This window comes from Thamnophis sirtalis, unplaced genomic scaffold (genome assembly GCF_051295495.1).
Source record: "Thamnophis sirtalis isolate CommonGarterSnake01/CBP01778 unplaced genomic scaffold, rThaSir2_p1.2 scaffold_3, whole genome shotgun sequence".
Classification (NCBI taxonomy): Eukaryota; Metazoa; Chordata; class Lepidosauria; order Squamata; family Natricidae; genus Thamnophis; species Thamnophis sirtalis.
In genome coordinates, this window is record NW_028261383.1 from 173,746,864 (window position 1) to 173,774,173 (window position 27,310).

General features: G+C 43.1%; 1 protein-coding gene across 1 annotated transcript; it reads right to left on the minus strand.

The window, feature by feature from the left end:
* Nucleotides 1-3,016: 3,016 nt before the first annotated feature.
* On the minus strand, nucleotides 3,017-25,433 carry PODNL1 (podocan like 1). The gene is made up of 12 exons (XM_087708295.1): nucleotides 25,358-25,433; nucleotides 19,608-19,693; nucleotides 15,787-16,044; nucleotides 15,536-15,629; nucleotides 13,803-13,867; nucleotides 10,890-10,999; nucleotides 10,254-10,410; nucleotides 8,803-8,918; nucleotides 7,372-8,029; nucleotides 5,685-5,833; nucleotides 4,851-5,019; nucleotides 3,017-3,163 (listed from the first exon to the last, which is right to left on the minus strand). Exons 1-11 carry the CDS (start codon nucleotides 25,431-25,433, stop codon nucleotides 4,869-4,871), a joined length of 1,920 nt encoding a protein of 639 aa, XP_087564421.1. The 3' UTR covers nucleotides 3,017-3,163; nucleotides 4,851-4,868.
* Nucleotides 25,434-27,310: the final 1,877 nt, after the last annotated feature.

Here is a 27,310-nt window from a genome sequence, read left to right on the forward strand (position 1 = left end):
GGAGACAGCATTTTAGTTGAGGCCTGTGTTCAAACTGGACCGCCGTGGACCAATTGAAACCCACCCGATATATATATATATATATATATATATATATATATATATATATATATATATATATATATATATATATATATATATATATATATATATATATATATATATATATATATATATATATATATATATATATATATATATATATATATATATATATATATATATATATATATATATATATATATATATATATATATATATATATATATATATATATATATATATATATATATATATATATATATATATATATATATATATATATATATATATATATATATATATATATATATATATATATATATATATATATATATATATATATATATATATATATATATATATATATATATATATATATATATATATATATATATATATATATATATATATATATATATATATCAAGCTATTTAGTTTGCCTAAGATGCAATACAGCACAGGTTCGAATCCCAGTAAGGGGATGGAAACCCCACCCCTGGTCTGGACCTATAACATACACTTTCTCGTTGTTTCTACCTTGTCTTGGAGGGACAAAAGAGACAAAGCATCTATGAAGACTGCTAAATGGGATGGTTCCCTTCTTTAATGTATAGAGAGTAGCATAGCAGTCTTTCTCCTAGGGAAGAAATAATTGCTCAGTTCTGGCGTACAAACAGTTTGTGAAATTCATCCATGGTACTCTTACGAAGGTTAGATTTTTCTTCTCATAATATCTGTGATTGTACTGTTTCTCTTGAATGGAAAATGGTATCTGGTAAGATAAAACTCCCTACTTCCTGACACATTATATAGAGCAGTGTTTCTCAACCTTGGCCACTTGAAGATGTCCGGACTTCAACTCCCAGAATTCCCCAGCCAGCGAATGCTGGCTGGGGAATCCTGGGAGTTGAAGTCCAGACATCTTCAAGTGGCCAAGGTTGAGAAACACTGATATAGAGTGTGATTGTGTCACTTAGCTCCCCTCTTCCCCACACAAAGACAGGGGAGAAGCTACTGACACCTGTTGGGATGCTTTTTTTTTAATATAATCCATTTTGACAGATGGAAATGTGACCTTTCCTAGTTCTTTTTTTTTCTGGAAGATTTGAGTTTAAGGAATTAACTCAGGATTGTTGCTGCTGCTCAGGATGAAATGAGGTGACGAATTGTGGGTTGTATCCAGGTGGCCTTCCCTGTCTACGTACCTTTTAAAGCCAAATTTTAAGTTTATTGTAAAGATGATAAAAGGAAAACAAATGTACGATATACCCTTTTCTTTCCCGACCCATTTTCACAACCTCATTTTTATAAAAGTGCCTGTCTCTGAAACTAATGTTCAGCCAGAGGTTTTCAGAATTAATGTTAAAAGCAAAGGCTGTAAAAAATCTGTGTTATGGCTTTATTTTATGTATAGGATGACACAAATATATAACGTTTTTAAAGGAGGGAAGGGAGAAGCTTTGTTCAAAACAAAAAGTACCAGTAATAAATTATCCAAACCTCCTTTTAATCTGGATTCTGTTTTATGTGTCTGCTCAACAGTTAAGACGCCATTCTTACGGAAACTTCCATCTATTTTATGACTTTAATTTATTCCCCCCCCCCATTGTATAAAAAGACTTTAAATCTGCTAAGTTAACACAAATTAGTTTATGAAGTCATTTGATATTGAAATAATTTAGTTTCTATGGCTTCCTCCTTGATACAGGCATGGTGTCTTTGATCTCAAAAGTTACATTTTCCATAGAAAAATACAAGCTTTATTATGATTTTAGTCCTGTAATGATGGACCCTTATTTAGAACATAGAATAAAAGGGTTGGAAGGAACCTTGGAGCGTGGCACGACAAAACCGCGCTCGACTAAAGCGCGCCCGATTAAACCGCGTCGCTGACGTCATCATCAGGGTGACAACAGCCAGCGCGGAGAAAGAAGGGCGCTTTAAATAGCGCTTTGAAAGCAAGCCGATTCAACTTAAGGTAAGGGTTAGGGTTAGGGTTAGGTTTAGGGTTAGGTTAAGGGTTAGGTTAAGGGTTAGGTTTAGGGTTAGGTTTAGGGTTAGGTTAAGGGTTAGGGTTAGGTTTAGGGTTAGGTTAAGGGTTAGGGTTAGGTTAAGGGTTAGGTTTACGGTTAGGTTAAGGGTTAGGTTTAGGGTTAGGTTAACGGTTAGGTTTAGGGTTAGGTTAAGGGTTAGGGTTAGGTTAAGGGTTAGGGTTAGGTTAAGGGTTAGGTTTAGGGTTAGGTTTAGGATTAGGTTTAGGGGGGTTAGGTTTAGGTTTAGGGGTTAATTTTAGGTTTAGCGTTTACAGCGTGCTTCTGTCTCCGCGCTGTTGTCGCCCTGTGATGACGTCAGCTACGCGGTTTCGTCGAGCGCGCTTTAGTCGAACGCGGTTTTGTGGTGGAACCACCTTGGAGGTCTTCCAGTCCAAACTTCTGCTCAGGCAGGCAATCCTATACCATTCTGGACAAATGGCAGTCCAGTCTCTTCTTGAAAACCTCCAGTGATGGAGCACCACGATTTCTGGAGGCACGTTCTAGAGGTAAGTTCTTTTGAATGTTGCCCCAAGTCTATAAATGTAGAAGAATCAAAACACCAATAATTCTGGCTATTAATTCTGTGTGATTGTGAACCCTAGCTGTCATTTCTGTCGTCATCTCCTTTGCAAAACGATTAAAAGGGGCTTTGACACACGGGAAAGAAAACCCTTGGCATTTGCAACTTTCTAGCTCACTGCAGCAAGCCGGGCTATTAGATTGGAAATACATGTGAGAAGTGATGCAGAAGAAGGAACTGTGGGTGGAGTGCTCCACTGAATATTTTAATGCCCTTGCCAATAATGCAAACGAGCGCAGGGGGATGCACTAGCATCTTCTGGGTATGACTGTCAAATTAGTTCCTGGAAAGCTTAGCCAAGCCAAATGGAGATCCACTGGCAATCAGCATTCCAGTTTTGCTCCCAAGAAAAGCAACTTGCTCGCCCCGGCTTTGTTTTATTTGGCTTGCAGAAACCGAAAGAGTAAAACACTGTACAACAAAACCCCTTCCAGAAGTTGGCAGGTAGGTTTAGGTTCATCAGAAGGCCTAAGGAAGTAGAGTAGTGCAGAGAATTCTAGGTGGCAATCTGCAGAAGAAAGAGATACAATCAGCTGGGCGTGACACATCCAGAAAGATTGGCTGTATTTATACCTGTAACACGAGATCTTCTGCAAAGGCAGAAGCAGCACTGACAGCAATACTACACATTTAAGTTGAATTGCATTGTGGACTGGGAAAGGACTAGGGGGGGGGGGGAGGGAAAGCTCAAGGTGATAAAAATGGCCAAACAAACCTTTTTGGGCAATGAGATCCCCATCCAAGGATCCAGTCCAAGCAGGGGATTATCCACCCCATTTTGGTAGGATCTGACACAATCATTGCTGTTGTGGCCCAGCAGGAGCCGTTGGAGCTGCCACCAGACTCCGACAGCGAGGGGCCCTATGAGTCTGCTCTGGAGGATGTGGAGGACCCTGGACAGGGTTCCGAATCCGAGCAGGGCGCAGAGAGGCTGGTTGGCCACCAGGAGGCGCCTGAGCCTTGGACCAGTGGGGAGGAGACAAGGGAGAGTGATCCGGACGCCAGCAGTGAGTTGTTCCTGGATGCTCGGCACCGAAGAACTAATAGGCATCAGGAACAGTTGCGCAAGTACAGGAGGTAATTGCACTCAGCTGGTGGTCATTAGGCTCCTTTCCAGACTATAAAAAGGACTGCTTGTGCACACGCCCCTCTTTGCAGAAGTCAACGCAGGAACTAATGTCGGAGAACATTATTGTGAGCTTGGCAGGCTGGATTGCTGCCAAGCCTTATCTGTGCTGGATTGCTGCCCAAGCTTGTCTGTGCCGGTTTGCTGCCAAGGACCTCTCTGTCTGTTAATTAAATGCCGTAACTTATCTTTGGCTCAGAGTGTGTGTTGGTGTGGGACGAGGGGGGTCAGAACACATTGCTATCATTTTAGTGCTGGGCGAAGACATTAAAACAATTAACTGCAGCTTCTGTGGATATTCAGTTTGCTGCAGTTTCATTCTGTTACACTGCATAGAATAGATGTTTATAAACCACTGGATTTACACTACACATTTTTTGGGGAAACAGTATTAAAAAGCAATGTACAAAAGTCAACCCCCAATCTACCTGCAACTAGGATGTATCAAATTGCAGGTGGCATTTACACCGTACTATTCATACAAGAAAGCCAGCTTGGTGTAATCTAAAAACCAGGAGAGCTTGAGTTCTAGTTCACCTTAGGCAGAAAACCAACTGGGTGACCTTGGGCCAGGCACCCTCTCAGCCCTAGGAAGGAGGCAATGGCAAACTTTTGAAATATTGCCAAGAAAACAGCGAGGATTTGTCCAGGCAGTCAACTGGGATTCAACACTGACTTGAAGGCACTCTTCCCCCCTGTCATTTTTTATATGGACAGATAGTCCTTGACTTTGAGTCCATGAGCCGAGGTGGCGCAGTGGTTAAATGCAGCACTGCAGGCTACTTCAGCTGACTGCAGTTCTGCAGTTCGGCTGTTCAAATCTCACCGGCTCAGGGTTGACTCAGCCTTCCATCCTTCCGAGGTGGGTAAAATGAGGACCCGGATTGTTGTTGGGGGCAATATGCTGACTCTGTAAAACCGCTTAGAGAGGGCTGTAAAAGCACTATGAAGCGGTATATAAGTCTAACTGCTATTGCTATCATTAAATTTCTGATTCCGCTGGAGCTGAAAAATACATAAGGTGAATGCAAACTTATAAGTTAGGCCCACGGTGAGCTCTAAACCTAACCTCTTCCGGGCTGCTTTCCTAGGTGCCCATCTGAGTCTGGGCCTGGCGCCTAGCGTGCAGGAGAGAGGTGGTGATCGGCTCCGGGTTGCCCGCCAGGTCTACAACTTCCAGGAATTTCAGATCTGCAAATGCCTCTTCCGACACATTGGCTGCCAGTAAGCGATTGGATCTACAAAACAAGGAGGGTAGAGTAATGTCACAAGAACCGGAGTCTTGACATTTTTGGTTCTGAAAAGATTTTTGGAGGGATGTCCAAAGGAGGCTATTTTCATTTCAAATACAGACCATTTGTTTTGCTTGACGTTGTTTTAAAAAGGAAGAGGTACGCATAAACTAAACTCACAGATGCATCATTTATGGGCTGTAAGCATATAATATTCAGGTTACAGTAGTTACGTATTCATTCTTCTATAAAAGGCAAGTTAGTTGGTCTTTCATTTACCTCCCAACGGCTGATAAGATCCCACAGGGTGGGCCTCCTTCAGATGCCGTCAGCCAGACAATGTCAGCTGGCGGCTCCTCGGAGGAGAGCCTTCTCTGTGGCTGCCCCGACCCTTTGGAACGAATTACCCCCAGAGATCCAGACCTCGCCCACTCTCATGGCCTTCGGGAAAGCTGTTAAAACCTGGCTGTTCCGGCAGGCCTGGGGCTGTTGACCTTATTGTTAAGGTCCAGCCCCAATCAGAAATGTATGCATGTTGGGAATTTTTAAATTATTATTTTATTTTTCTTTTCTTTTTTCTTTTTCTTTCTTTCTTTGTAAGCCGCCCGGAGTCCTCTGGGATTGGGCGGCCTAGAAATTTAACAAATAATAAATAATAATAATAATAATACCTGAGAGAGATGACCCGTATGTTGGATGTTGTGAGGAAAGTCTCAGCCATAATGACAATAATTCTGTTGTGTTGCAAGTATAGATACTCCAGTGATTCTGGAAGGTCTGGTGGAACGTATGACAACTCATTGAAACTCAGATCCAGGAGCTGGAAAGTAAAAAATCCACTAAATATTAGGTATCCTTGTCATGTACAATGGCAATAACTAGAGATAAGAAGCTATTTCTCCATAAACCTAACTAATCTGTATTTTCCACAGACTTTCATAATGCACTGTTGTGACTCAGCAGAAGTTTGCTGTGAGTTGAGTCGGGATGCAGGAATAACAATGCAGCTGGGGCTCATTAGTGTGGTCTTCTGGAGATAAAAGGACTGATGGTGCCACGCCCTGGTTGCAGGAGTCAACGTTCATTCGTTCGTTTGTGGTTGGTCGTTCATCGGTCGTGATTCGTTTGTGAGAGGCACTTGGATAAGTGATTTGCTTTCTGTAACCCTGATTCAAAGAGACACTTGGAGAAGTGATTTGCTTTCTTTCTGTAAACCTGGTGTTGCTGTAATAGCTCTTTGTTTTTGCATTCTGCTGCGTAACCTTTTTGCCAGAGACTTTATTTATGTTTATTTTGGGCTCGCAGCCAGCGTGAGCCAGGACTGATAAAGTTATTTCCTTTCAAGTCTGTCTGACTGTCGTGTGTGAATGAGCGAAGAAGGGGGGTCAGAACAGATTGACTCCTGCAACCAGGGTGTGGCACCATCAGTCCTTTTATCTCCAGAAGACGACACTAACGAGCAACAGCTGGAGCAATATTCCTGCATCCCGACTCAACACACAGCAAACTTCTGCTGAGTCACAACAATGCACTACGTAAAGCAGCTTTTCCTTTTGTCTGCCCTGAACCCATAATAATATAACTTCACTGGATGAACTAAATATGAGAGGAAATTACTTATTTGCACATTCAAACTTAATTTTGCATCTGCACGTCCACATTTGTTACAACTTGATTTTGAACGTCAGTTCCCAATTTGCTTAGCCAAGCTCAACAGCCTCTCTACGGGACCCGCAGCTTGGATTTCTATCACCTAGAAGAGGAGAACTTCTATACTAAGGTGAGCCCTGCCAGCTGAGACTCTGGGTACCTATAAAGATGTCCAACTGCAATAATAGCAATAGCAATAGCAGTTAGACTTATATACCGCTTCATAGGGCCTTCAGCCCTCTCTAAGCGGTTTACAGAGTCAGCATATCGCCCCCCAACAATCTGGGTCCTCATTTTACCCACCTCGGAAGGATGGAAGGCTGAGTCAACCTTGAGCCGGTGAGATTAGCAATAGCAATAGCAGTTAGACTTCTATACCGCTTCATAGGGCTTTCAGCCCTCTCTAAGCGGTTTACAGAGTCAGCATATCGCCCCCAACAATCCGGGTCCTCATTTCACCCACCTCGGAAGGATGGAAGGCTGAGTCAACCCTGAGCCGGTGAGATTTGAACAGCCGAACTGCAGAACTGCAGTCACCTGAAGTAGCCTGCAGTGCTGCATTTAACCACTGCGCCACCTCGGCTCTACTTACACATAGGAATTTGTTCTGAAAAGCTCTACCATTTTGCTGTCCTAAAATGACCTTTCTTTTAGCCACCAGAATATACATTGTGTAGTCAACTCCTTCCGTCTTCCTTCTTGCCTCACCTTGAGCGCACGCAGCTCATGCCAAGTGCCTGGAGTAATACTGCTGACCTTCAGCCGGTTGTGTGCCAGGTGCAGCTCCTTAAGCACGGTGAGGTTAACTAACCGTTCTGGAGAAAGAGCGTTGAGCTGGTTCTTCTGAAGGTGGAGGACTTGAAGACTGATGGGCAGCCCGGCAGGGAGAAGCGTGAGCCTATTGCCAGAGATGTCCAGAGTTTCTAGGAGCCTAAGCTTGCGGAAGGCCAGGCGGTGGATGTGGGCACTATAAAGCCGGTTGTAACTGAGATTGAGCTCGGTCAAAGCATAGGTGGACGCAAAGTCGTTCAAGCCAATGCGGGCAATCTGGTTGTGCAGCAGCATCAAGGACCGGACGCGCCGCGGAAGTCCAGGCGGGATCCCATCGAGCTGATTATTGTACAAATGGAGTGTGTGGAGGGAGCGCAGGTGGGCAAAGGCCTCCGGGTGTATCCCTGAAGTTGTTAAAGCGTTGCTTTGCAATAGGAGGTACTGCAGGCCCCGCGCACGGCTAAGACGCTCAGGCGGCAGTCCCTTCAAGCGGTTTCGGCCCAAATGTAGTATCACTATGTTGGCAGGAAGACCAACAGGAACCTCCGTCAAGTTGTTGTTGGAGAGATCCAGGTATTCGAGGCTCTTCAGCTTGCTACAGAGATACAGGATGCCAGATAAACAATAGCAATAGCAGTTAGACTTATATACCTCTTCATAGGGCTTTCAGCCCTCTCTAAGCGGTTTACAGAGTCAGCATATCGCCCCCACAGTCTGGGTCCTCATTTCACCCACCTCGGAAGGATGGAAGGCTGAGTCAACCTTGAGCCAGTGAGATTAGAACCGCTGAACTGCAGATAGCAGTCAGCTGAAGTGGCCTGCAGTACTGCACCCTAACCACTGCGCCACCTCGGCTCCTCATCTGTTGAATCAGCCACGAGTCCACATTGGAAAAATCACTAATGATTTCTATTTCAGCAACATAATAATCAATCATAATGATCAATATAATAATCACTGATGGACTCCATATGCACAATGATCAGCCATGGAGTCCACATCAGAAAAATAGCAATAGCAATAGCAATAGCAGTTAGACTTATATACCGCTTCATAAGGCTTTCAGCCCTCTCTAAGCGGTTTACAGAGTCAGCATATCGCCCCCAACAACAATCCGGGTCCTCATTTTACCCACCTCGGAAGGATGGAAGGCTGAGTCGACCTTGAGCCGGTGAGATTTGAACCGCTGAAATGCAGATAACAGTCAGCTGAAGTGGCCTGCAGTGCTGCATTTAACCACTGCGCCACCTCGGCTCAGCCTAGAAAGTCTTCCAATGCCCCTCACTCCAGTGAGTTGTCTACCCAACATCCTGATTTTAAATTATATTGCTCTTTGCCACAGCCAGTTTCACTTCTTACCATCCTTACCTGAAGGCGGGATGGTTCAGGCCCCCACTGGATAGATTATTGTTCTGCAGGTAAAGCTCCCGGAGGCTCCCCTGGCTGCTCAAGGCCCCTTTAGGGATACGAGAAATGTGATTATTCTGCAAAAGGAAGTCTTGTGGTCAAAGAAATGCCCCACTCTCATTCCCCCCACCCCACCCAACAATCTAGAACGGCATTATAGGTGAGAATGGCCCAAACGCTCTCGTGGCACTGCTATCCTGCAGAAGCAGAATAAATAGGAAATGAACATCCACAGCTGGATTGCGGTAACTAATCACAACTCTGGCATCTTCCTCAGAATCTCTTTGGCTTTTCGGGCAGTTGATATTAAACAGAGAAATCAATACCTCCCAACGGCCGATAAGATCCCACAGGGTGGGCCTCCTTAGGACGCCGTCAGCCAGACAGTGTTGGCTGGTAGCTCCCCGGAGGAGGGTCTTCTCTGTGGCTGCTCCAACCCTGTGGAATCAGTTACCCCCAGAGGTCCGGACCTCACCCACCCTCATGGCCTTCAGGAAAGCTGTTAAGACCTGGCTGTTTCGGCAGGCCTGGGGCTGTTGCCAATTACCTCCACTAGACCGATTAGATCCCACAGATTAGGCCTCCTCCGAATTCCATCCGCCGGTCAGTGTCGACTGGCGACTACTCGGAGGAGAGCCTTCTCTGTGGCTGCTCCGACCCTTTGGAACGAATTCCCCGTGGAGATTCGAACCTTCACCACCCTCCAAACCTTCCGCAAAGCCCTTAAAACCTGGCTGTTCCGACAGGTCTGGGGCTAAAGAGCTGTTGCCCCCGTCTCGAATTGGTATGACTGTTGTGTTTTAATTATGTATTGTTGTTTATGTCGTTTTAAATTCTTGTTTGTATCCCCCTTCCCTAGTTGAGTTGTGAGCCGCCCTGAGTCCCCTTCGGGGGAAAAGGGCAGCATATAAATAAAATTAACATCAACATCAACATCATTATGTAGGCTCCAGCCCCAATCAGAACGTACACATGTTGGAGAATTTTTTTATTTTTTATTTTTATTTTGTTTGTTTTCTTTTGCTCTGTGTAAGCCGCCCGGACTCCTCCGGGATTGGGCAGCCTATAAATCTAACAAATTAAATTAAATTAATTAATTTTAACCTTCCAGGACTGAGTCCAGCTGGAGAGAGCCCGAATTCTTGAATATATTTGCTCATCATTAAGACTTAGCGAACATGGAAGAATGTGTATGTTTTCCATGCTTGGACATTTTCCAATAGCCATGTAATATAATTTATCTAGTACAGGTAGAAACACTACAGGTAATCCTTGACTTACAACCACAAATTGAGCCCCAAATTTCTGTTGCTAAGTGAGATGTGTTAAGTGAACTTGGCCACATTTTACAATGTAGCAATCTAGCCAAACCTTTTTTCCCTACCCTGACAGGATGGGAGAGAGCTACAGACCTGCAAATGGAGGCGAACAACACCACGGGGCAAATTCTGGGGCACATAGGTGAGCTGATTGTTGGAAAGGATCAGGGTGCTGACAGCATCTGAGCCGTTGAAAGCAGCAGAGGACAGACCAGTGTTGTTCAAGTAATTGTTGTGCAGATAAACAGACCTGAATGGAGGAGAAAAAATGGAGGGGGAAAAATTTCAACCTTCCCTGTTTAGTAATTCAGGTCAGGCCTTTTGCAACTTCTTGAATAGCAATAGCAGTTAGACTTATATACCGCTTCATAGGGCTTTCAGCCCTCTCTAAGCGGTTTACAGAGTCAGCATATCGCCCCCACAGTCTGGGTCCTCATTTCACCCACCTCGGAAGGATGGAAGGCTGAGTCAACCTTGAGCCGGTGAGATTTGAACAGCCGAACTGCAGATAACAGTCAGCTGAAGTGGCCTGCAGTACTGCACCACCTTGAACAGAGAGTGTGATTTCCAGTGGCTTGACTTTTCCAAAAATTGGCATTATTCCCACCCTCCCACCCCCTGCCCCACTATGCCATTCTTGTTATGTAGTTTTTCAGGGAGTTGGCCAACACTTTGTAGTGCTGGCTTTACTTCTAATTAAATGTGCCAATTTTTTTGTCTTAGCTTTACCTGAGACCAGGCTTATGCCCAAAAGTGAATGGATAGAGCCACGTCAGGTGGTTGGCAGCAAGATCCACAATGCGCAGTGTGTGGGGTAGGAACTGTGGTGCCACGGATAGCTGGAAAAGAAACGTGAAAATATGTACGGAAGGAAGATTTTCTCATTTTATGCATACAGTTGGAACATGGAAAATGGGAAACGCGAACCAGGAAAAACCCAAAATGGTTCAAATGAAAATAAAGCATATTAAAATGAATGCTTTCATAATATGAACTTAGATGGACTGGGATCACAGAAGCAAGATTCAGAACATAAATTCAAATAATTTAACAACCAGTTCTCTGCCCTAATGACCAACTGGGTAGGCATGGCGGGGTGGTCATGTGGCTGGGCGTGGACAACTTGATGTCATTCACATCTGCATTCGCTGGCTGGGGAATTCTGGGAGTTGAAGTCCGGACATCTTCAAGTTGCCAAGGTTGAGAAACACTGATCTAAATCAAGAGTCGAATATTTAACTAAGGATTCTAAAAAGAGTTAGAAAATGAAATAAAAGCATTTCCACAGGTAACATTCTAAGAAGACAAAAAGAAACGATGATTTGCACCAGGTCTTCTTGCCTAGAAATGAGAGATAAATTTGCAGCACAGTGGAAGTAACCTTAATATGAAAACAAAAAAGAGAAGCAAGGGCAGAAGACAGTGATATCAATCCAGAGCAAGAGGATTAGATGTCTGGAAATGTAATTACTGGAACTTTTGAGATCAGGTTCTGAACAAACTTTTCCTTCAAAAGATGGAGAAAGCACAAACTGTTCTTGACTTGCTGTTAACCAATAGGAAAGATTCAACTGAGAAAAAAACAGAGAGAAACTTAAACCGAGCATATTCAAATACACGTCTTGAACTTCAAAAAGCAAATGTTAATAAACTCAGAACAAATATAAGCTATAGAAGCTACTGAGAAAAAAAGGATAGCAGTTCCTAAAGAAGGAAGGATTGCTGATTTTAGGACATGGGTGGCTATATCAATTGAATAAATAAATACCAAAATTCCAATAATGCAGAAAACGAGTTAGGCTTCAGAAAAGAGAGAAAGACACCGGATAACTAATACTTAAGAAGGATAATGGAGAGAGGAAAAGAACGTAAGAGGGAAATATGTGAGCCTTTTTATTGATGACAAACCTTCGATAATAGATCATAAACATGAAATATATTAAAGATAATAGATATGCCAAAACATCTAATTACTTTCCTGAGAAACTTTTACAAGGATTAAGCTCTTATTGTACTTTAAGAATGCTGAAGTTTATCTAGCTAACTTCCATTTAAATTTCGATTCTATTTTTTTATAAAGAGTTTTTAGGATGTTATCACTGTTCTATATTTTCTTGCATACGGCTGTTAAATAAAATAATAAAAAGAAGGTACTGCAGGAAATGAATTCAATCGTGAAGCGGTGTGAGATGGGAAGTACTGTAAGATTCCATGCAGGTCTATTCTTACCAAATCGTAACAAAAATGAGGGTGAAGCTACTTTTCCACTCACAGTTCAGAATCCTATTGTTCCTAATAGAGTTGCCGAGTTTCTATTTTCTGCACTTTCTGCAAGACGGCATAAAAAGTCCCAATCGTAGAGTGATGACATCATGTTTTTCTGTTTTTTTTTAATTCTTAATTTATTATCCACCCAGTTTTAGTGCATTTCATTGAAATCTCCTCATTCTTTAGTTGTCAAATCCTAATTTTGTAGGTTTTTATACATTAATTTTCCACTGTCTTTGTTGTATTTGGTTATTACTTTGAATTTGGTTTGGTTTTTTTTTAAATTGTGCTTTTTTAATTTTATTTTATCCTTAAGATTTGGGAGGTAAAGCCAATATTCTAGCCCAGAGCATGCCAGGTCCTGGATTAGGATAGTTAGCCTGGCTATAATTCCCTGCTTTGTTTGGAGAGGAGAATTATTATCGAAGGGTTAGAAAAAAAGATTGAGCCAATAGTCTGAAAATTAAAGATCATTTAATGGGATTTTCTACAAGAATATTGTTTTTTCTGAATTGATTTGACAAGTTGGAAATCCAAATAAATCTAAGAAATCAAATTTAAATTTAGAAATCTAAACAGGAAGGGAGGAATTCCATCTTTGCATAAATCATGTCTGGTCTTAATTTGGGGGTTTGTTTTTTTTAATCAGCCAAGGAAATTATATATTTCTGGGAGAAAAAAAAAGTCTTTAAATCAAGATTGATGCCTACTGGCTACATAGACATAACCATGTGGTTCTCTTGACAATAATATGGAAGTGGATTGTCACTGTCTTCATCTAGGGTTGTTGGGGGGGGGGTGTTCCTCCTCTCCTAGCCTACAATCCTGGTATTCTTGGTGGTCTCCCATCCTAATACTAACCAAGTCAAACCCTGTTTACTTTTCTAAACCAGCCAGATTTGGCCAGGTGACATAAAGTAATGGTCATGTATGGTGACCATGATCCAATGGTCTACCCTGAGTCCTTTGGAGGAAAACTGGGCAAAAGTATAATTAAAAAATATCAAGGATTCCTTCTTTTAAACAACCCTGGTTCTTATCCATTAACCCAGTGTTTCTCAACCTTGGCAACTTAAAGATGCCCGGACTTCAACTCCCAGAATTCCCCAGCCAGCAAATGCTGGCTGGGGAATTCTGAGAGTTGAAGTCCAGGCATCTTCAAGTTGCCAAGGTTGAGAAACACTGCATTAACCATTTGATTTTTATATAGAAATCTCAGAGCCTAATTTTTTTTTCATCTTGTGGTTCCTTAATTTAGCATTTCCCATCTTCTTTGCTGATGTTTGCAGGGGTTTTTTTTTGGAGGGGGGGGGTTGTGCAAGTAAAAACCCAAATCACTAGACTGTGTGCACTTATTGATCCAAACATACTCACCTTGTTATTGGCCAGGTAGATGTACTGAAGTGACTCGAGTGACTCAAAGACCTCGTCTGGGAGACCTTTAAAATGGGACAAACTAGAATAAGGCCGATCTATATTTGGGATTCTGCTAAGTTGCTGTGCCAGTTAGATTTCTTACCCCCATGCAAGACCTCTCAGTATCCACAGCAGGCGTGGGTTTCAACCGGTTCGCGGCGGCCCCTGCGAACCGATTGGTCAGCGAACCCGGAAGTAAGTAACTTCCGGGAACGGCGAAGGGCACGCCCGCCCGCCCGCGGTCCTTACCCAGTTTTGACGAGTTCTGCGCTTCCACGCATGCGCAGGACGCATACAGCGGCTGCGCGATCGTCCAGGAGCAGCTGGAGCGTCTCGCAGATGCTAGTACGCATGCGTGCACCGCGCGCGTGCACGAGGACGCCGCCGGCCCCGTTCCAACCGAACCGGTTTGGTTGGAACGGGGCGAGAAACCCACCCCTGATCCACAGGTATTATTCACCTTTCGCTGTCCACTCGGGCCAAGCTCAGAAAGTAAATAAAACTGGTTTACAGTCTCCTGATGGTCCAGTCATCTCTGACTGAGACCAAGCTGCTATTTCTCAGCCCTTCCACACTGAGCAGCCCCTTCCCCACACGCCTGCAAAATATACTTGAGTTCTACCCTGCCTTTTATATGAGCTAAAGCAGCATATTGTATGTAGCAACCCCTCCTATTTTTCTCTTAAACACCCTGTAAGATGAGGTTGGAAGGGAGAGGGAGTGACTGACCCACACTCACCCAATGAGCTTCCATGGTTGAGGGGTAGACTGGCCACCTTCTAACCAGTTCAACTTTTTTGTGACCCGTCAAAAGGGCGAACGACAAAATCGCGCCCGACTAAACCGCGTCGCTGATGTCATCAACGCGGCGACAACAGCCAGCGCGGAGAAAGAAGGGCGCTTTAAATAGCGCGTTGAAAGAAAGCCGATTCAACTTAAGGTAAGGGTTAGGTTTAGGGTTAGCTTTAGGGTTAGGGTTAGGTTAAGGGTTAGGATTAGGTTTAGGGTTAGGGTTAGGGTTAGGGTTAGGGTTAGGGTTAGGGTTAGGTTTAGGGTTAGGGTTAGGTTAAGGGTTAGGATTAGGTTTAGGGTTAGGTTAAGGGTTAGGATTAGGTTTAGGGTTAGGTTAAGGGTTAGGGTTAGGTTTAGGGTTAGGATTAGGTTTAGGGTTAGGTTAAGGGTTAGGGTTAGGTTTAGGGTTAGGTTAAGGGTTAGGATTAGGTTTAGAGTTAGGTTAAGGGTTAGGGTTAGGTTTAGGTTTAGGATTAGGTTTAGGGTTAGGTTAAGGGTTAGGTTTAGGGTTAGGTTAAGGGTTAGGGATAGGTTTAGAGTTAGGTTAAGGGTTAGGTTTAGGATTAGGTTTAGGGTTAGGTTTAGGATTAGGGGTTAAGTTTAGGTTTAGGGTTACTTTTACAGCACGTTTCTGTCTCCGCGCTGTTGTCGCCCTGTTGATGACGTCAGCGACGCGGTTTAGTTGGGCGCGGTTTTGTCGTTCGCCCTTTTGTCGGTGAACCCAACTTTTCAACCCTCTCTTCGATGGAAGGAAAGCAAGTGATACTTTATATTTGAAAGAGCCCTTCCACCCACTAAGCCATTTACTCTTAAAGAGAACAATGCAGATTAAGGGTTAACTTGTGTACATTCGAAAGGACCTCCTGCCACACAGGGAACACCAGGGAATACCCGCTTACCATCAGAAGTGATCAGATTGTCATGGAGATTGAGGGTTCGTAGGTTGACCAGACGGGACAGTTCATGGTAGGGTAGCTCTTGCAATTGGTTATTCTACAGAAGGAAGATCAGCACTGTATAACAAGGGTAGGAAGGCATCCATACCACCAACGGCGTGGTCTTTCTCTGCACACCTGCAGTTTCTGAGAACTATTATTTTACCCCATAGAGCAAAGCTCATCTGCCCCAATCATTATCAGGGTAACATCACCTGCAGTGAAAGATGCTGGATATCTGCGGAGATATTGCTGGGGAAAATGTGCAGGTCGAGGCCACCACAATCCACAGTCTCCTCTGTTGGGCACGTGCATTTAGCTGGGCAACCAGACACATTCTGGGCAGGGTCCCCATGGGGCTGGGATGTTGGCAGTGACAGTTCATCCTCTTCATCCTCCTCCTCCTCGTAGTTCTTCAGCAGAAAGCTATAAGGAATACTTGCCAGGAGTAGTAGTAGATGGCCACTGCACAGCTGCTGGGGCAGAAGAGGGGGCTAATCAATGGAGCTCTGTATAATATCATACCATGCTTTTTCTCTCAATGCTTCTCCTGTTTGCTCCATTGGGTAGGCCAGGAAGCACACACACCCCTCTCCCTTCCCAAGTCTGTGCCTTTGGGAACGTAGACAGAGGTCGTTCACAGTATTGAAATGCCTTACTACCGTATATACTCAAGTATAAGCCGAGTTTTTCAGCCCACTTTTTGGGCTGAAAAAAGCCGCCTCGGCTTATACTCGAGTCAGTGAAAAATTTGCCCGAAATGGAGGAGAAAAAGGGGCGGGGCCATGCCGCTGGGTGACGCTCATGAATGGCCCGGCGCCCCTGTGAGTTTCCCCTCCCTCTGTGTCAGTTTGCCGCGCAGCGCGCACCGCACCATCCCCCCTCCTCACGTTCTAATGTAATGCAGGGCTGTCTTACGATTCCCCTTCCTCCCCCTCCTGCCGCTCTGCAACGATGTCCCACCTCCTCCTTGTTATGGCAAGCAGCCACATAGCGATGTCCCACCTCCTCTGGTACAGTGATCCAATGATAGGAATCACTGTGCCGTGTGTCATAGGAGGCGGGACATCGCTCCCGCGGCTGCACGGGACATCATCATCACAGCGGGACATCAGCATCATGAGGTGAGTGAAGTATTTCATTGAATACACCGGTAAAAAAATCTATTTTTATTTTTGAAATTTACCGGTAGCTGCCTCATTTCCCACCCTAGGCTTATACTCGAGTCAATAACTTTTCCAGTTTTTTGTGGTAAAATTAGGTGCCTCGGCTTATATTCGGGCCGGCCTATACTCGAGTATATACGGTAATTGAAATTGGGTACCCGAAAGGCACAAGGATGTTTGGTTTTTTAAAAATAGAGGATGGTATCAATTTTCTATTCTTTTTTCCAATATATTTTAGACTGTTTTTGTTAAAGATTTATACCATGTACCATCTACCGGGGGTTGTGGGGGGGAGGGAGGGATATATATTAGGTTTGACGAGGGGTGTTATATTTTAATGTCATAGGATTGTACATGTATACTGTTCTCTCTTATTTTTTTCTTTAAAACTAAGATATGTTAAGTATATTGATATGGAAGCATAAATACCATCAACATAGATTGGAGTTTGCTCAGAAGCGGAAATACACCAATGTGAGGAAGAGTGGGAAACAGAGGAGAGAAGAAAGATGGGAAGAGAGGGATAGGAGAGAGAGGGTAAGGGGGGAAGATGAGGAGGATAAGGAGGAGTGGAATGTAGAGAGAAGAGAAGGAGAAAGGAAGGGGAAGTAGAGGAGAAAAGGATGATGGAGGGAAGAAAGGAGGTAGGAGAGAGATAGAAGAAAGAGGTGTATGGAGAGCAGAAGAGCCAATAATGGGTTTTTATCTTTCTGGGCGTTGATGACAAGAGGAACTGATGTAATTACTACTTAATACAATAGGATATTGGCTATGTAATAGTATACATGTGATTGTATGTTATGAAAATGGAAAATAAAAATAAAAAAAATAGAGGATGAGAAAAATATCGCATGCAGGGTAGGAAGAACAGAGGCTTGCCCTAAATGTTTGGATAAAATCCATGCACACATGGAACAGTGTCCAAAGTGTTGGGAATGGGCTTATACAAGGTTTTCATTAACTTGGCATGGAAAAGGGCTTTATTGACTAATTATTGGGGAAAGGGGGAGCAAAATTCCTCACAACAGACCTTACAAGGAGGAATTCCAAGCAAAAATCAAAGGCCAATGAAGTACAACAGAGAGATCATCTAGTCTAGAGCATTACATGTGTAAATATGTAAATGAGGAAGAGGGAGTGAGAAGGAAGTCGGCTGATATCCAAGGGGCTTCTGTGACAGGTGCCACAGTGCAGGGGACAAATATTTGTGGGGGACGGGACTATATAATCTTGTTGAAAGCAGGAACCAATCTGGAGGGGGTTGGGGGAGAGGGCGGAGGGAGGGAGGGGTATATATTAGGCTAGACAAGAATTTGGTGGTAAACTAGAATTATTTTGATATACAAGAAATTGTACTTCGATGTCTTACTGATTGAGGAATGATGAAATGTTTGCCTTAAAAGAAATAAAACTTTTGAAATCGAAAGCAGGAACCAATCAACATTACCCATTTAGACACCACTTTCTGCATTCCTGGTCCTAGCTCCTTTTTTTATATATAAATTTTTATTTTAAACACATAAACACATCAACAAAAACAAACACATGACTTAAGACAATATAGGAACAAGAAGTTCCGTCGTATATCATACAGCAGTTCCGTATCGGTTTCTTTGCAGTTAGTGTTTTCCCTTCTATACGTTTCTATCTTGCATTCATAATCTCCTTATTCGTTATCCATTTGTATGTACAATTCTTTATTTATTTATGCTTAGCTACTTATGACCAAATATTATTTATCTATATTGTGCTTTATATTCTTACTGTCATTTATTCTCTTACATACAATTCTAGGTATACATTCACATGGTTATTCTTCATGGTTAAGTCCACTGCTATTTTCTTTGCCATTCTTATACTATTGTTATTCCGTTTAAAAGATTATAGGGTACAGTTTGGATTGTATTGTTTACCATCCTTAGCGCCTGTTGTAACACTACCTTATTTTCCCTTTCTTTTCTCCCTCCCTTCCTTCTGTACTTTCTTCCTTCCTCCTCTCCTTCCCCTTCTTCCTTCCCTTACCTCTCCCCTACTCCTACCCTCTCTCTTCCCCTTCCTACCCTCTCTCCTTCTCTTTTTCTCCCTCCCTCCCTCCTCTCCTCCTCTTTTCTGGTCCTAGCTCCTAAAGTATCTGTTTTCTGATTCTTTTTTGGGGGGTGGGGGGGGAGATATTCTCCTTTTAACATCTTTATGACACTTTCAATTTTCAGAGTTTCTTCCATAGGTTGTTACAGAAATCGAATTAAATACATTATATCTCTATCTCTATCTATCATCTATCATCTATCAATCATCTATCATCTATCAATCATCTATCATCTATCAATCATCTATCTATCTATCTCTATCTATCTATCTATCTCTATCTATCTATCTATCTATCTATCTATCTATCTATCTCTATCTATCTCTCTCTCTCTCTCTCTCTCTCTCTCTCTATCTCTCTATCTCTCTATCTATCTATCTATCTATCTATCTATCTATCTATCTATCTATCTATCTATCTATCTATCTATCTATCTATCTATCTATATAATGTTTCAAATAGCTGTAGAATTTCTGCCTGATATAAGCTGTTCGATGTGGGCATGAACTTCGTGAGCTGCAAAGAATTTTCATACCACTAACAGAGATTCCCCGTTTTCTTGCTACATCCGTAAGTTACACCTACGTGCTGGCCCTCCTTAATTCGAAGCAATCTGTCTCCCGGGGTAACAATTCCGGATATAGATTCCCACAGTCGGCACGCGTGTTTAGGATTAAAGGAGTCCAATCGCCCTTCTGCAGCTGACACGCAACGGAGGTAGCGCGTCTGAATTCAAGAGCCTCATTCGCCGCCCCTCCGCCCTCCCCGTTCAAGCATTTGCGACCTGTCTGCGGCTCTCCTTCCTCTTCCTCCAGTGCAGCTTCAGGTGGCAGCGGCGGAGCGCGCACACCTGGCCGGCCTCCGCCACGGCTCAGGTCGGCGCCGTCCAAAGCCCGCTCCGCCCCTACGGGGGTCTCCGTGGTGCAGCTGCCGGGCGCCTGGCTCCCGGTTCCCACGCGGTTAGAAACCTCGCGTTCACGCTTGCTCACCATCGCCCTGTTTGGCCGGAGCCGTCTGTCCTCCGACGGATCCCAAAGGGGAGCTAGAGACCCGCGCAGGGCGGTACCTCTTGCACCCCCACCGGGCCCTTGCGCGACTTTCTTCCTTCTCTTTCCGAAGCCAAAGGGCTTTTTGCCTGCAGGCAACTCACGGAGGAATCCCTCCTCCTCCCTTTTCTCTCCCCCCACTAAGGCGTCTGGGACGGACCGGCTCCCGCCGTGCAGCTGCCCCTTCTGCGGGCGAGGGAGAAGAAGGGTATGTTTTCTTCCCCTTTGTTTTTCACCCGATCAAAGTCAAAGAAGGAGGGGCTCTTATTGCATAATGTGCATAAATGTTGGCCGAAGGAGGCTGGGGGATTGCCAGCCAGGCGCTGACTCTTCGGGGAACCGATCAGCTGCGGTTCGCCTACTGGGCTGCCTTGCTTGTTTTTCTCCGGCAAATTTCTCCAAGGCATCTTGACTTGGGCTCTTCCTCTGAACGCTGCAGAATATGGAGTACACCTTTGCTTTCTCTTTATACCATAAATCCTGGGTCAGACCTTGTGGCCCTCCTCAAACCAGCAGCACAAAAAGTTTGTTCTGATCTGAATTACCATTAGTGTACCGTATTGTAAATATTCAATACCTCTGAGCCCATCCCACTGTGGGAAGTTATCACCCAGCCCTCTCCCAGAAAAATGAAATATCCTAGGAAATATTGAAAAGGCAGAATGTTTCTCTGGATGTGAAAAGAAAGAAACATGTTTTAAAAGACAGAATAGCTGCCTGTAGCTTCCTGCCCATCCCCACTTTGTCAATAGGCCATTGAGAAGGCTAGGCTAGCCCACTTTACATAATAAAGACTTCTCCACTGCAGCTGTAGGGGGAAGGGATATTACTCAACTCTCCACATGGCATCTGAGAACTCATCTATGGATTCAAAACGCAGCCTAGAGAGTTGCCCCCTGCATGGCACCATGGGAGTCTGACAACCAATCAGAATACATTTCTTACACAGGAACAGGAAACAGAGAGGTGGGACTAAACAGGGTATAAAAAGCCTAGCAAGCCCCTCCCTCAGCCCTTCTCTTCTTCTCCACCAACATTGAAGCATGTGATGACCTTTCCTGTCCAGGGCTCAAGCCACGTGGTCCTGTCCACCAATAAACCATCTTTCCAAGCAGCCTCCATGTCTCCAGTGTCTTTTTCCCCACTTGGAGCTGAACCCAGGACATTTCTTTCAACAATACCATACTTCCTGGGTCAGACTTTGTGGCCCTCCTCAAACCAGCAGCACAAAAAGTTTGTTCTGATCTGAATTACCATTAGTGTATCGTATAGTAAATATTCAATACCTCTGAGCCCATCCCACCATATGCTGGGGGGGGTGGGGGAGAGCACTCTACAACTGGCAAAAGGCAGGAAAGCAAGGCAGGTTTTTTGGGGGGTGACAACAGGCAAATAAATGGTTTGCTCTCACCTTCCAAAAGTATCGTCTGATTTGCTAATCTAGCTTGTTGTTATTCAGTTGCTCAATCCTTCCAAGATCTTATGGTCTTTCATCCAATGAATAAACCACACCCAACCTTGATTGGTTCCCAAGCTCAGCTAGATGCTATGACCTGCTGGGAAAGTCAGAGTTTCAATAGTCACAGCTTTTACTGTAAAAATGCTAAGATCAACACCGTAATGAAATTAATAACACATAAGATGGCAGTTATATTAACATTCCATGCATTTTTGTACAACTGCCATCCAGAAGCACTTAAAAGTCCTCCGCAGAACTGCTCTTAAGGACCCCCCCCCCAACATGAATGTTATCACTCACCCAGATGGCACCAATACAGTGGTGGGTTTCCAAAATTGTTCGAACCTACTCTGTGGGTGTGGCCTCCTTTGTGGGAGTGGCTTGCCACCCATGTGACCGGATGGGAGTGGCTTGCCGCCCATGTGACCGGATATGAAGATGCCGACGACACTTGTCAGAACCACCTTAAATTACCCCTCACACAGCACTGGCGTGCATAAGAATAGGATGTAAACTTGTTTTTTAAAAGGCATCTTTGGTTTGCGTTAAAACAGCTTCAACACACGCAATGTTCTGATTGCACCACAAACGCAGTAGTCATCCTTACCTTTCACAGAGGCACTGAGTTTTATAAATAGGAGCATGATAGTGTAGAATAATCATATCCAAGGACCAGTGGTGGGTTTCAAAAAAAATTTGGAAGCTCTTCTGTAGGTGTGGCCTGCTTTCCGGGTCCACTGGTGGAACCTCTTCTAACCGGTTCAGTAGATTTGACGAACCGGTTCTACCGAATAGGTGCGAACTGGTAGGAACCCAGCTCTGGACCAATATCTGTTTTTTTAGCTCTACAACCACTATCACTTGTGCCTTGAGGTTTAATAGCTAAAACTGAATTTAATCACGAAATGTCCATTTCCCCTCTCTCCTCCCCAAATGTACACATTAGGAATACTATAGCTCAAACATGTGTCATTTTGGTCCTATATGTAAGAGCACGCATATCAGTAAGGGGAGGAAAAAAAGGATCATCAGGCTTGTCAGATGCTACATCATTTCTATCAGAGGTGGGTTCCTACCAGTTCGCACCTATTCGGTAGAGCCAGTTCATCAAATCTACCAAACCGGTGAGAAGAGGTTCCACCTGTGGACCCGGAAAGCAGGCCACACCTACAGAAGAGGTTCCAAAATTTTTTGAAACCCACCACTGACACACAGACAGACAGACAGACAGACAGACTCACACAGAGAGAGAAACAGAAAAAAGGAAGAAAGAAATAAAGAAATAAAGAAAAAAGAAAGAAAAAGTGAGAGAGCGATGAAAGAAAAAAGGAAAAAGGGACAGAGAGACAAAAGGAAGGAAAGAGAGAGAGAGAGAGAGAAAGAAAGAAAGAGAAAGAAAGAAAGAAAGAAAGAAAGAAAGAAAGAAGAAAGAAAGAAAACACATGGCTGGCAAGCCACTCCCACCAGGTCACATGGCCGGCAAGCCACTCCCACAAAGGAGGCCACACCCACAGAGTAGGTTCGAAAATTTTTTGAAACCCATCACTGTTTTCTATCCTGCTCTATGGAGTTGGAGAGTTGGTCTCTGACAGAAAGCCACTTGAAGAGACTAGAAGCCTTTGAAATGTGGATTTACAAGTGGCTGTTACTCATATGTTGGGTTGACAAACTCAGAAATGAGGAGATGATATCCAAGGGAAATAATCAAAACCATAAAAAAGTGAAAGGTTAAATATTTCGGACATGTGATGCGACACACAGAAAAATACGGCGTACTTCACTTAATCCTCCAAGGAAAGATTGAAGGCAAACGAGGTCCAGGCAGAAGATGAACATCATGGCTTCAAAATCTAAGGGACCGGTTTGGACAAAATTCAACAGCACTTTTTCATGCGGCTATTGATAAAAATAGGATCATCAACATGATCGCCAACCTCCGATGATGTCTATGGCACAAGAAGAAGAAAATTAAAATTTTCATAATTTGGACCCACAGAAAACACTTTCCATCAAATTCCATCAAGATCTCAATAACTTCCACTCCACCATCAACCTTAACTTCAGTTAATCTATAGAAGAAGCCCACTTCCTTTTTTTGGAACTTTCTTTTTTTTTTTTTTTTTTTAAATATATTTTATTCATTTTTCACATTCCATTTGCAATCACTTATATACAGGGTATTTACTATAAGAAAAGAAAAAAAAAAGAAAAAGGGAATAAAACGAACAAATAAAAAGGAAACACAACTCATCATTCACAACCCCACCTAACCCTTCCATCCTCCATACACCCCATCTACCCCCTCCAACTTTCCTTTCTCCCTCTAACACTCCCCTCCTACTTCCCTTTCCCCTCAAACCTTCCTTCTCCCCTTACTCCCCGGACACCCTCCTTACATTCCCCTTACTCCTTCCTTACTCCTCCCTCTTCTTTCCCTCTACCTCCCTCCTTGGTGTATGCCTTTATTCGAGTGTTGTTTGATCTGATAAAAGTAAAATGAACCAAGGGAAAAAAAAAAAAGAAAAAAAAAAGAACCACCGTATATAAATACATTCTTGTTCTTATTAAGACTATGTTAACACCCCCCCACCCCACCCCCCACAAATCCCCATCCCTAATCCTCCCGACTTCCCAGGGCCCACACCTGGCACTACCTTCTGTCTAAAATATCTTGCATACATATGGATTAAAAAATAAAAGTAATATATCAAAAGAAAAAAAAACAGAGAAAAAAAAAAGAGAGAGAAAAGAAAAGAGAAAAGAAAAAAAGAAAAAAAAGAAAAAAAAGAAACCACTCTTTGTGTTGATCTCAGCCCCCCATCTTTATCTATGCTTAAATAGTATAAATCATTCTATCTATATTTTATTCTCGTCTCTTACTTCTTTGCTATTTACCCCAACCTTCTGTATATTCGCCCACTTCCTTGATGTCACAGTATAAGTACATAATGGACATACAAACAGCATATTATACAGAAAACCTCTAGATATGCTATCAGGCTTCTTCTTCTTTTGGCTATCATATATTAACATGGTTCTCCTCTTTCAAATTCTCCTCTTTCAAAAGAGAGCCAATCTGGTATAAAGGTTAAGGGTACAGGCTAGAAACAGAGACTGTGAGTTCTAGCCATGCCTGCTGGGGTGACCTTAAGCCAGTCATTCTCTCTCAGCCCTAGGAAGTAGGCAATGGCAAAACCACTTCTGAAATCTTGCCAAGAAAACTAAACCAAATTGTCCAAGAGTTCATACTGACTTCAAGGCACCCCGTTTTTGCAATGCCTCAAGAAATAATTCTCATTTTTAAAATGCAATTTCCTTTTCATTTCAATATCTTCAATTGATCCAGTTTCCTAACCAATTTTTTAATCTAGGTGCAACTATCTCAAGATATTAACTACATCCGATGAACAATGATGTAAAACCTTATGCCACAATAAACGTATTAATCTATTGTGACTCAGCAGATGTCGGCTGTGAGTCTTTTCGGGATACAAGATTCATTATGCAACTGGGGCTTGTGAGAGGCAGGTTTGGAGATAAAAGGTTGGATACTGCCATGCCCTAGTTGCAGGAGTCAACGTACGTTCCTTTGTGGGTTTCTTGGTTCGCACAACATTGCTTGTTACACTTGGATAAGTGCTTTGGTGTTTCATGTAAACCTGATTCGTGGAGACTTTGGAAGAAGTGCATTGCTTGTAAGAGTGTTTTGTATTCTGTTATCTGCTTGAAAGAGACTTTAATTTATGTTATTTTGGCTCGCAGCCACTTTTGAACTGAGAACTGATAAAGAAAAGTCCTTTTAAGTTTGTCTGCTTGCTGTTTGTTAAGAGCCGTGAAGGGGGTACAGAACATTAATCAATAAAAGACTAGAATAGTGTTTGATTCCTAATCTAAACTCTATGACACAGGTGTCAAACTCAAGGCCCACGGACCCACAATGTGTTCGGCATGGCTTCTCCCCGGTCCACCCAATGCAAAAAGGAAACCTGCCAGTAGTTTGGGGAGGGGCGTCAAGCTGGCCACGCCCACCCAGTTGGCCATGCCCAATGAGTGGTGTCAAGGTGGCCATGGTCACCAAGTTGGCCACATCCACCCAGTTGGGCATGCCCGCCTCCCCCTCCCAAGGTCAATCACAGCCCTGATGCGTCCCTCCATGAAATTGAGTTCGACACCCCTGCTCTATGACATTAAGAAAACAGTAGCTAAAAACAGGATGTTGAGTAGACATCTCTCTCTCTCTCTCTTTCGCTCTCTCAAAACACTAGAGTGCACATTCACTCAGCAAAATTGATGGGTGGCTGATTCAAGACAGACAAAAGAAAGTCCTTGTTTTACACAACATACAATTAACAGTGTTTGCATTTGCTCAAATGTGGTAACAGCCACAAGCTATTTAAAACAGGATTATACAAGTTTGTGGACTAGAAGTTGATATTAGCTATGGTTGCATAAAAAAAGGAATGCCCATATTTGGAGGAAGCCTACTACCTCCAATACTGGCTATTAGGGAATAAGCAGGAGTGAGTTTAGTGTGTTTGTGGGCCTTGTGCTCTGCGGTGATATCTGGCTAGCTACTATTGAAATCAGAAAGCTGGGTTAAATGGTTTCTAATCTGAATGGGTTCTTTTTCCTGGAAGAAAGTTGTCCTATCTTGTTTCTTCCATTCTCTGTAGATCAATCAAAGAAGTTCCAAGTTCTGCTAGCAAATGAAATATTGAACCTTAGACATACAGTATTTGTGATATAAAGCTAAGCAATTGCAATTTTACTGGAAGCATTCCCAGCCTTTGTCTTTAAAAGTTTGCCTGTCCTGAAGATGTCAGGCAACTTATCTTTGGGAAGTAATGAATTATGTAAAGACAGTCTTTAAATAAGAGCAGGCGTTTTTTTTTGTTTTTCTTTAGTCATGCATATTTATACAATCTTTGATGCCAAATATTCCCAGAGATACTGGAACCCTCATTTATCATTTCCTGAAAATTACGTATGAGATTAGAAAATGCTGTAAAGTGATGGGCAAGGCCTCAGTTTTATTTGGCTCGTACATACGATGTTTAATCTGACCCACAGCTAAATTTCAGAAGCTCTGTGCCAACACTCAGCCCCTAAACATCTAAATTTTGTGTTCACATATTTATGCTGCAGTGCTCAGAAACTGTCTTCCCAAACAGTAAATTAAAAACAAGGCATCGTGTGATCTGTTAGCCTTATGTATGCATCGTATGCATTCTGAGATGGATGAAATATCAACCCAGGAACAAGTAACAGCATCAAGTAGAATTCAGCTGATACTAAAAGGCAAAACAGTGCTGGATTTGGTTGGTTTTTGGATGGAAAACTACCAGGGAATCCTGGAGCGTAGGCTTCTTTGGAAAAACAAAAGTACATCTTGGAAATGAGCAGTGACAACCCACTTCCTTATTATATTGTCAAGGAAACCACACTGATGCCTCCAGTTAGTCACGAGGAGTCAAAACTTGACTTGAGGGAAGTTTTATTTAAAAGAGAAATGCAGCTCTTATCTCAACTCCAAAACTTAATCCTGTTTCATATAGGATACCCTTTCCTTTTATAGACTCATCTAGCCAAAGACTGCTCAGTTAATGCATTGACATTCACCAGGTATTTCAATTCCCAACTCTTCTTGGCAGTTTCAGGAGGCATCAAGACAAGAGGTTTAATACATCTGTGACAGATGGCTTAGACATAGTTACATTCAGCTTGATGAGTTTCAATCTGTTATGAAGTTCAATCTAAAAAGAGCAATAATTTGCATTCAGAAAAAGATCTAGCACTGAAAAGCTTAGTTGGAAACACGATTTATTCCCATCAAAACAGATAAAATCTGATAAAAATCTGTGCATTGGATTATACAGTAAATAGGTCAGTTAGCTCTGTTCCCCCAAATGGCCAAATCCTAGATCACATGGGTTGCTGGTAAGAACTTTCAGCAACAGAAGCTTTATAAATGTTAAATCAGTG

Coding starts and splice junctions, on each gene's coding strand:
- PODNL1 (XM_087708295.1), bottom strand. CDS start 25,433: ATGCCCAACTGGGTGGATGTGGCCAACTTGGTGACCATGGCCACCTTG. Junction 13,868..15,535: donor CAATCTGATCACTTCTGATG/GTAAGCGGGTAT, acceptor CCCATTTTAAAG/GTCTCCCAGACGAGGTCTTT. Junction 11,000..13,802: donor TCTACCTGGCCAATAACAAG/GTGAGTATGTTT, acceptor TTTCTTTTCCAG/CTATCCGTGGCACCACAGTT.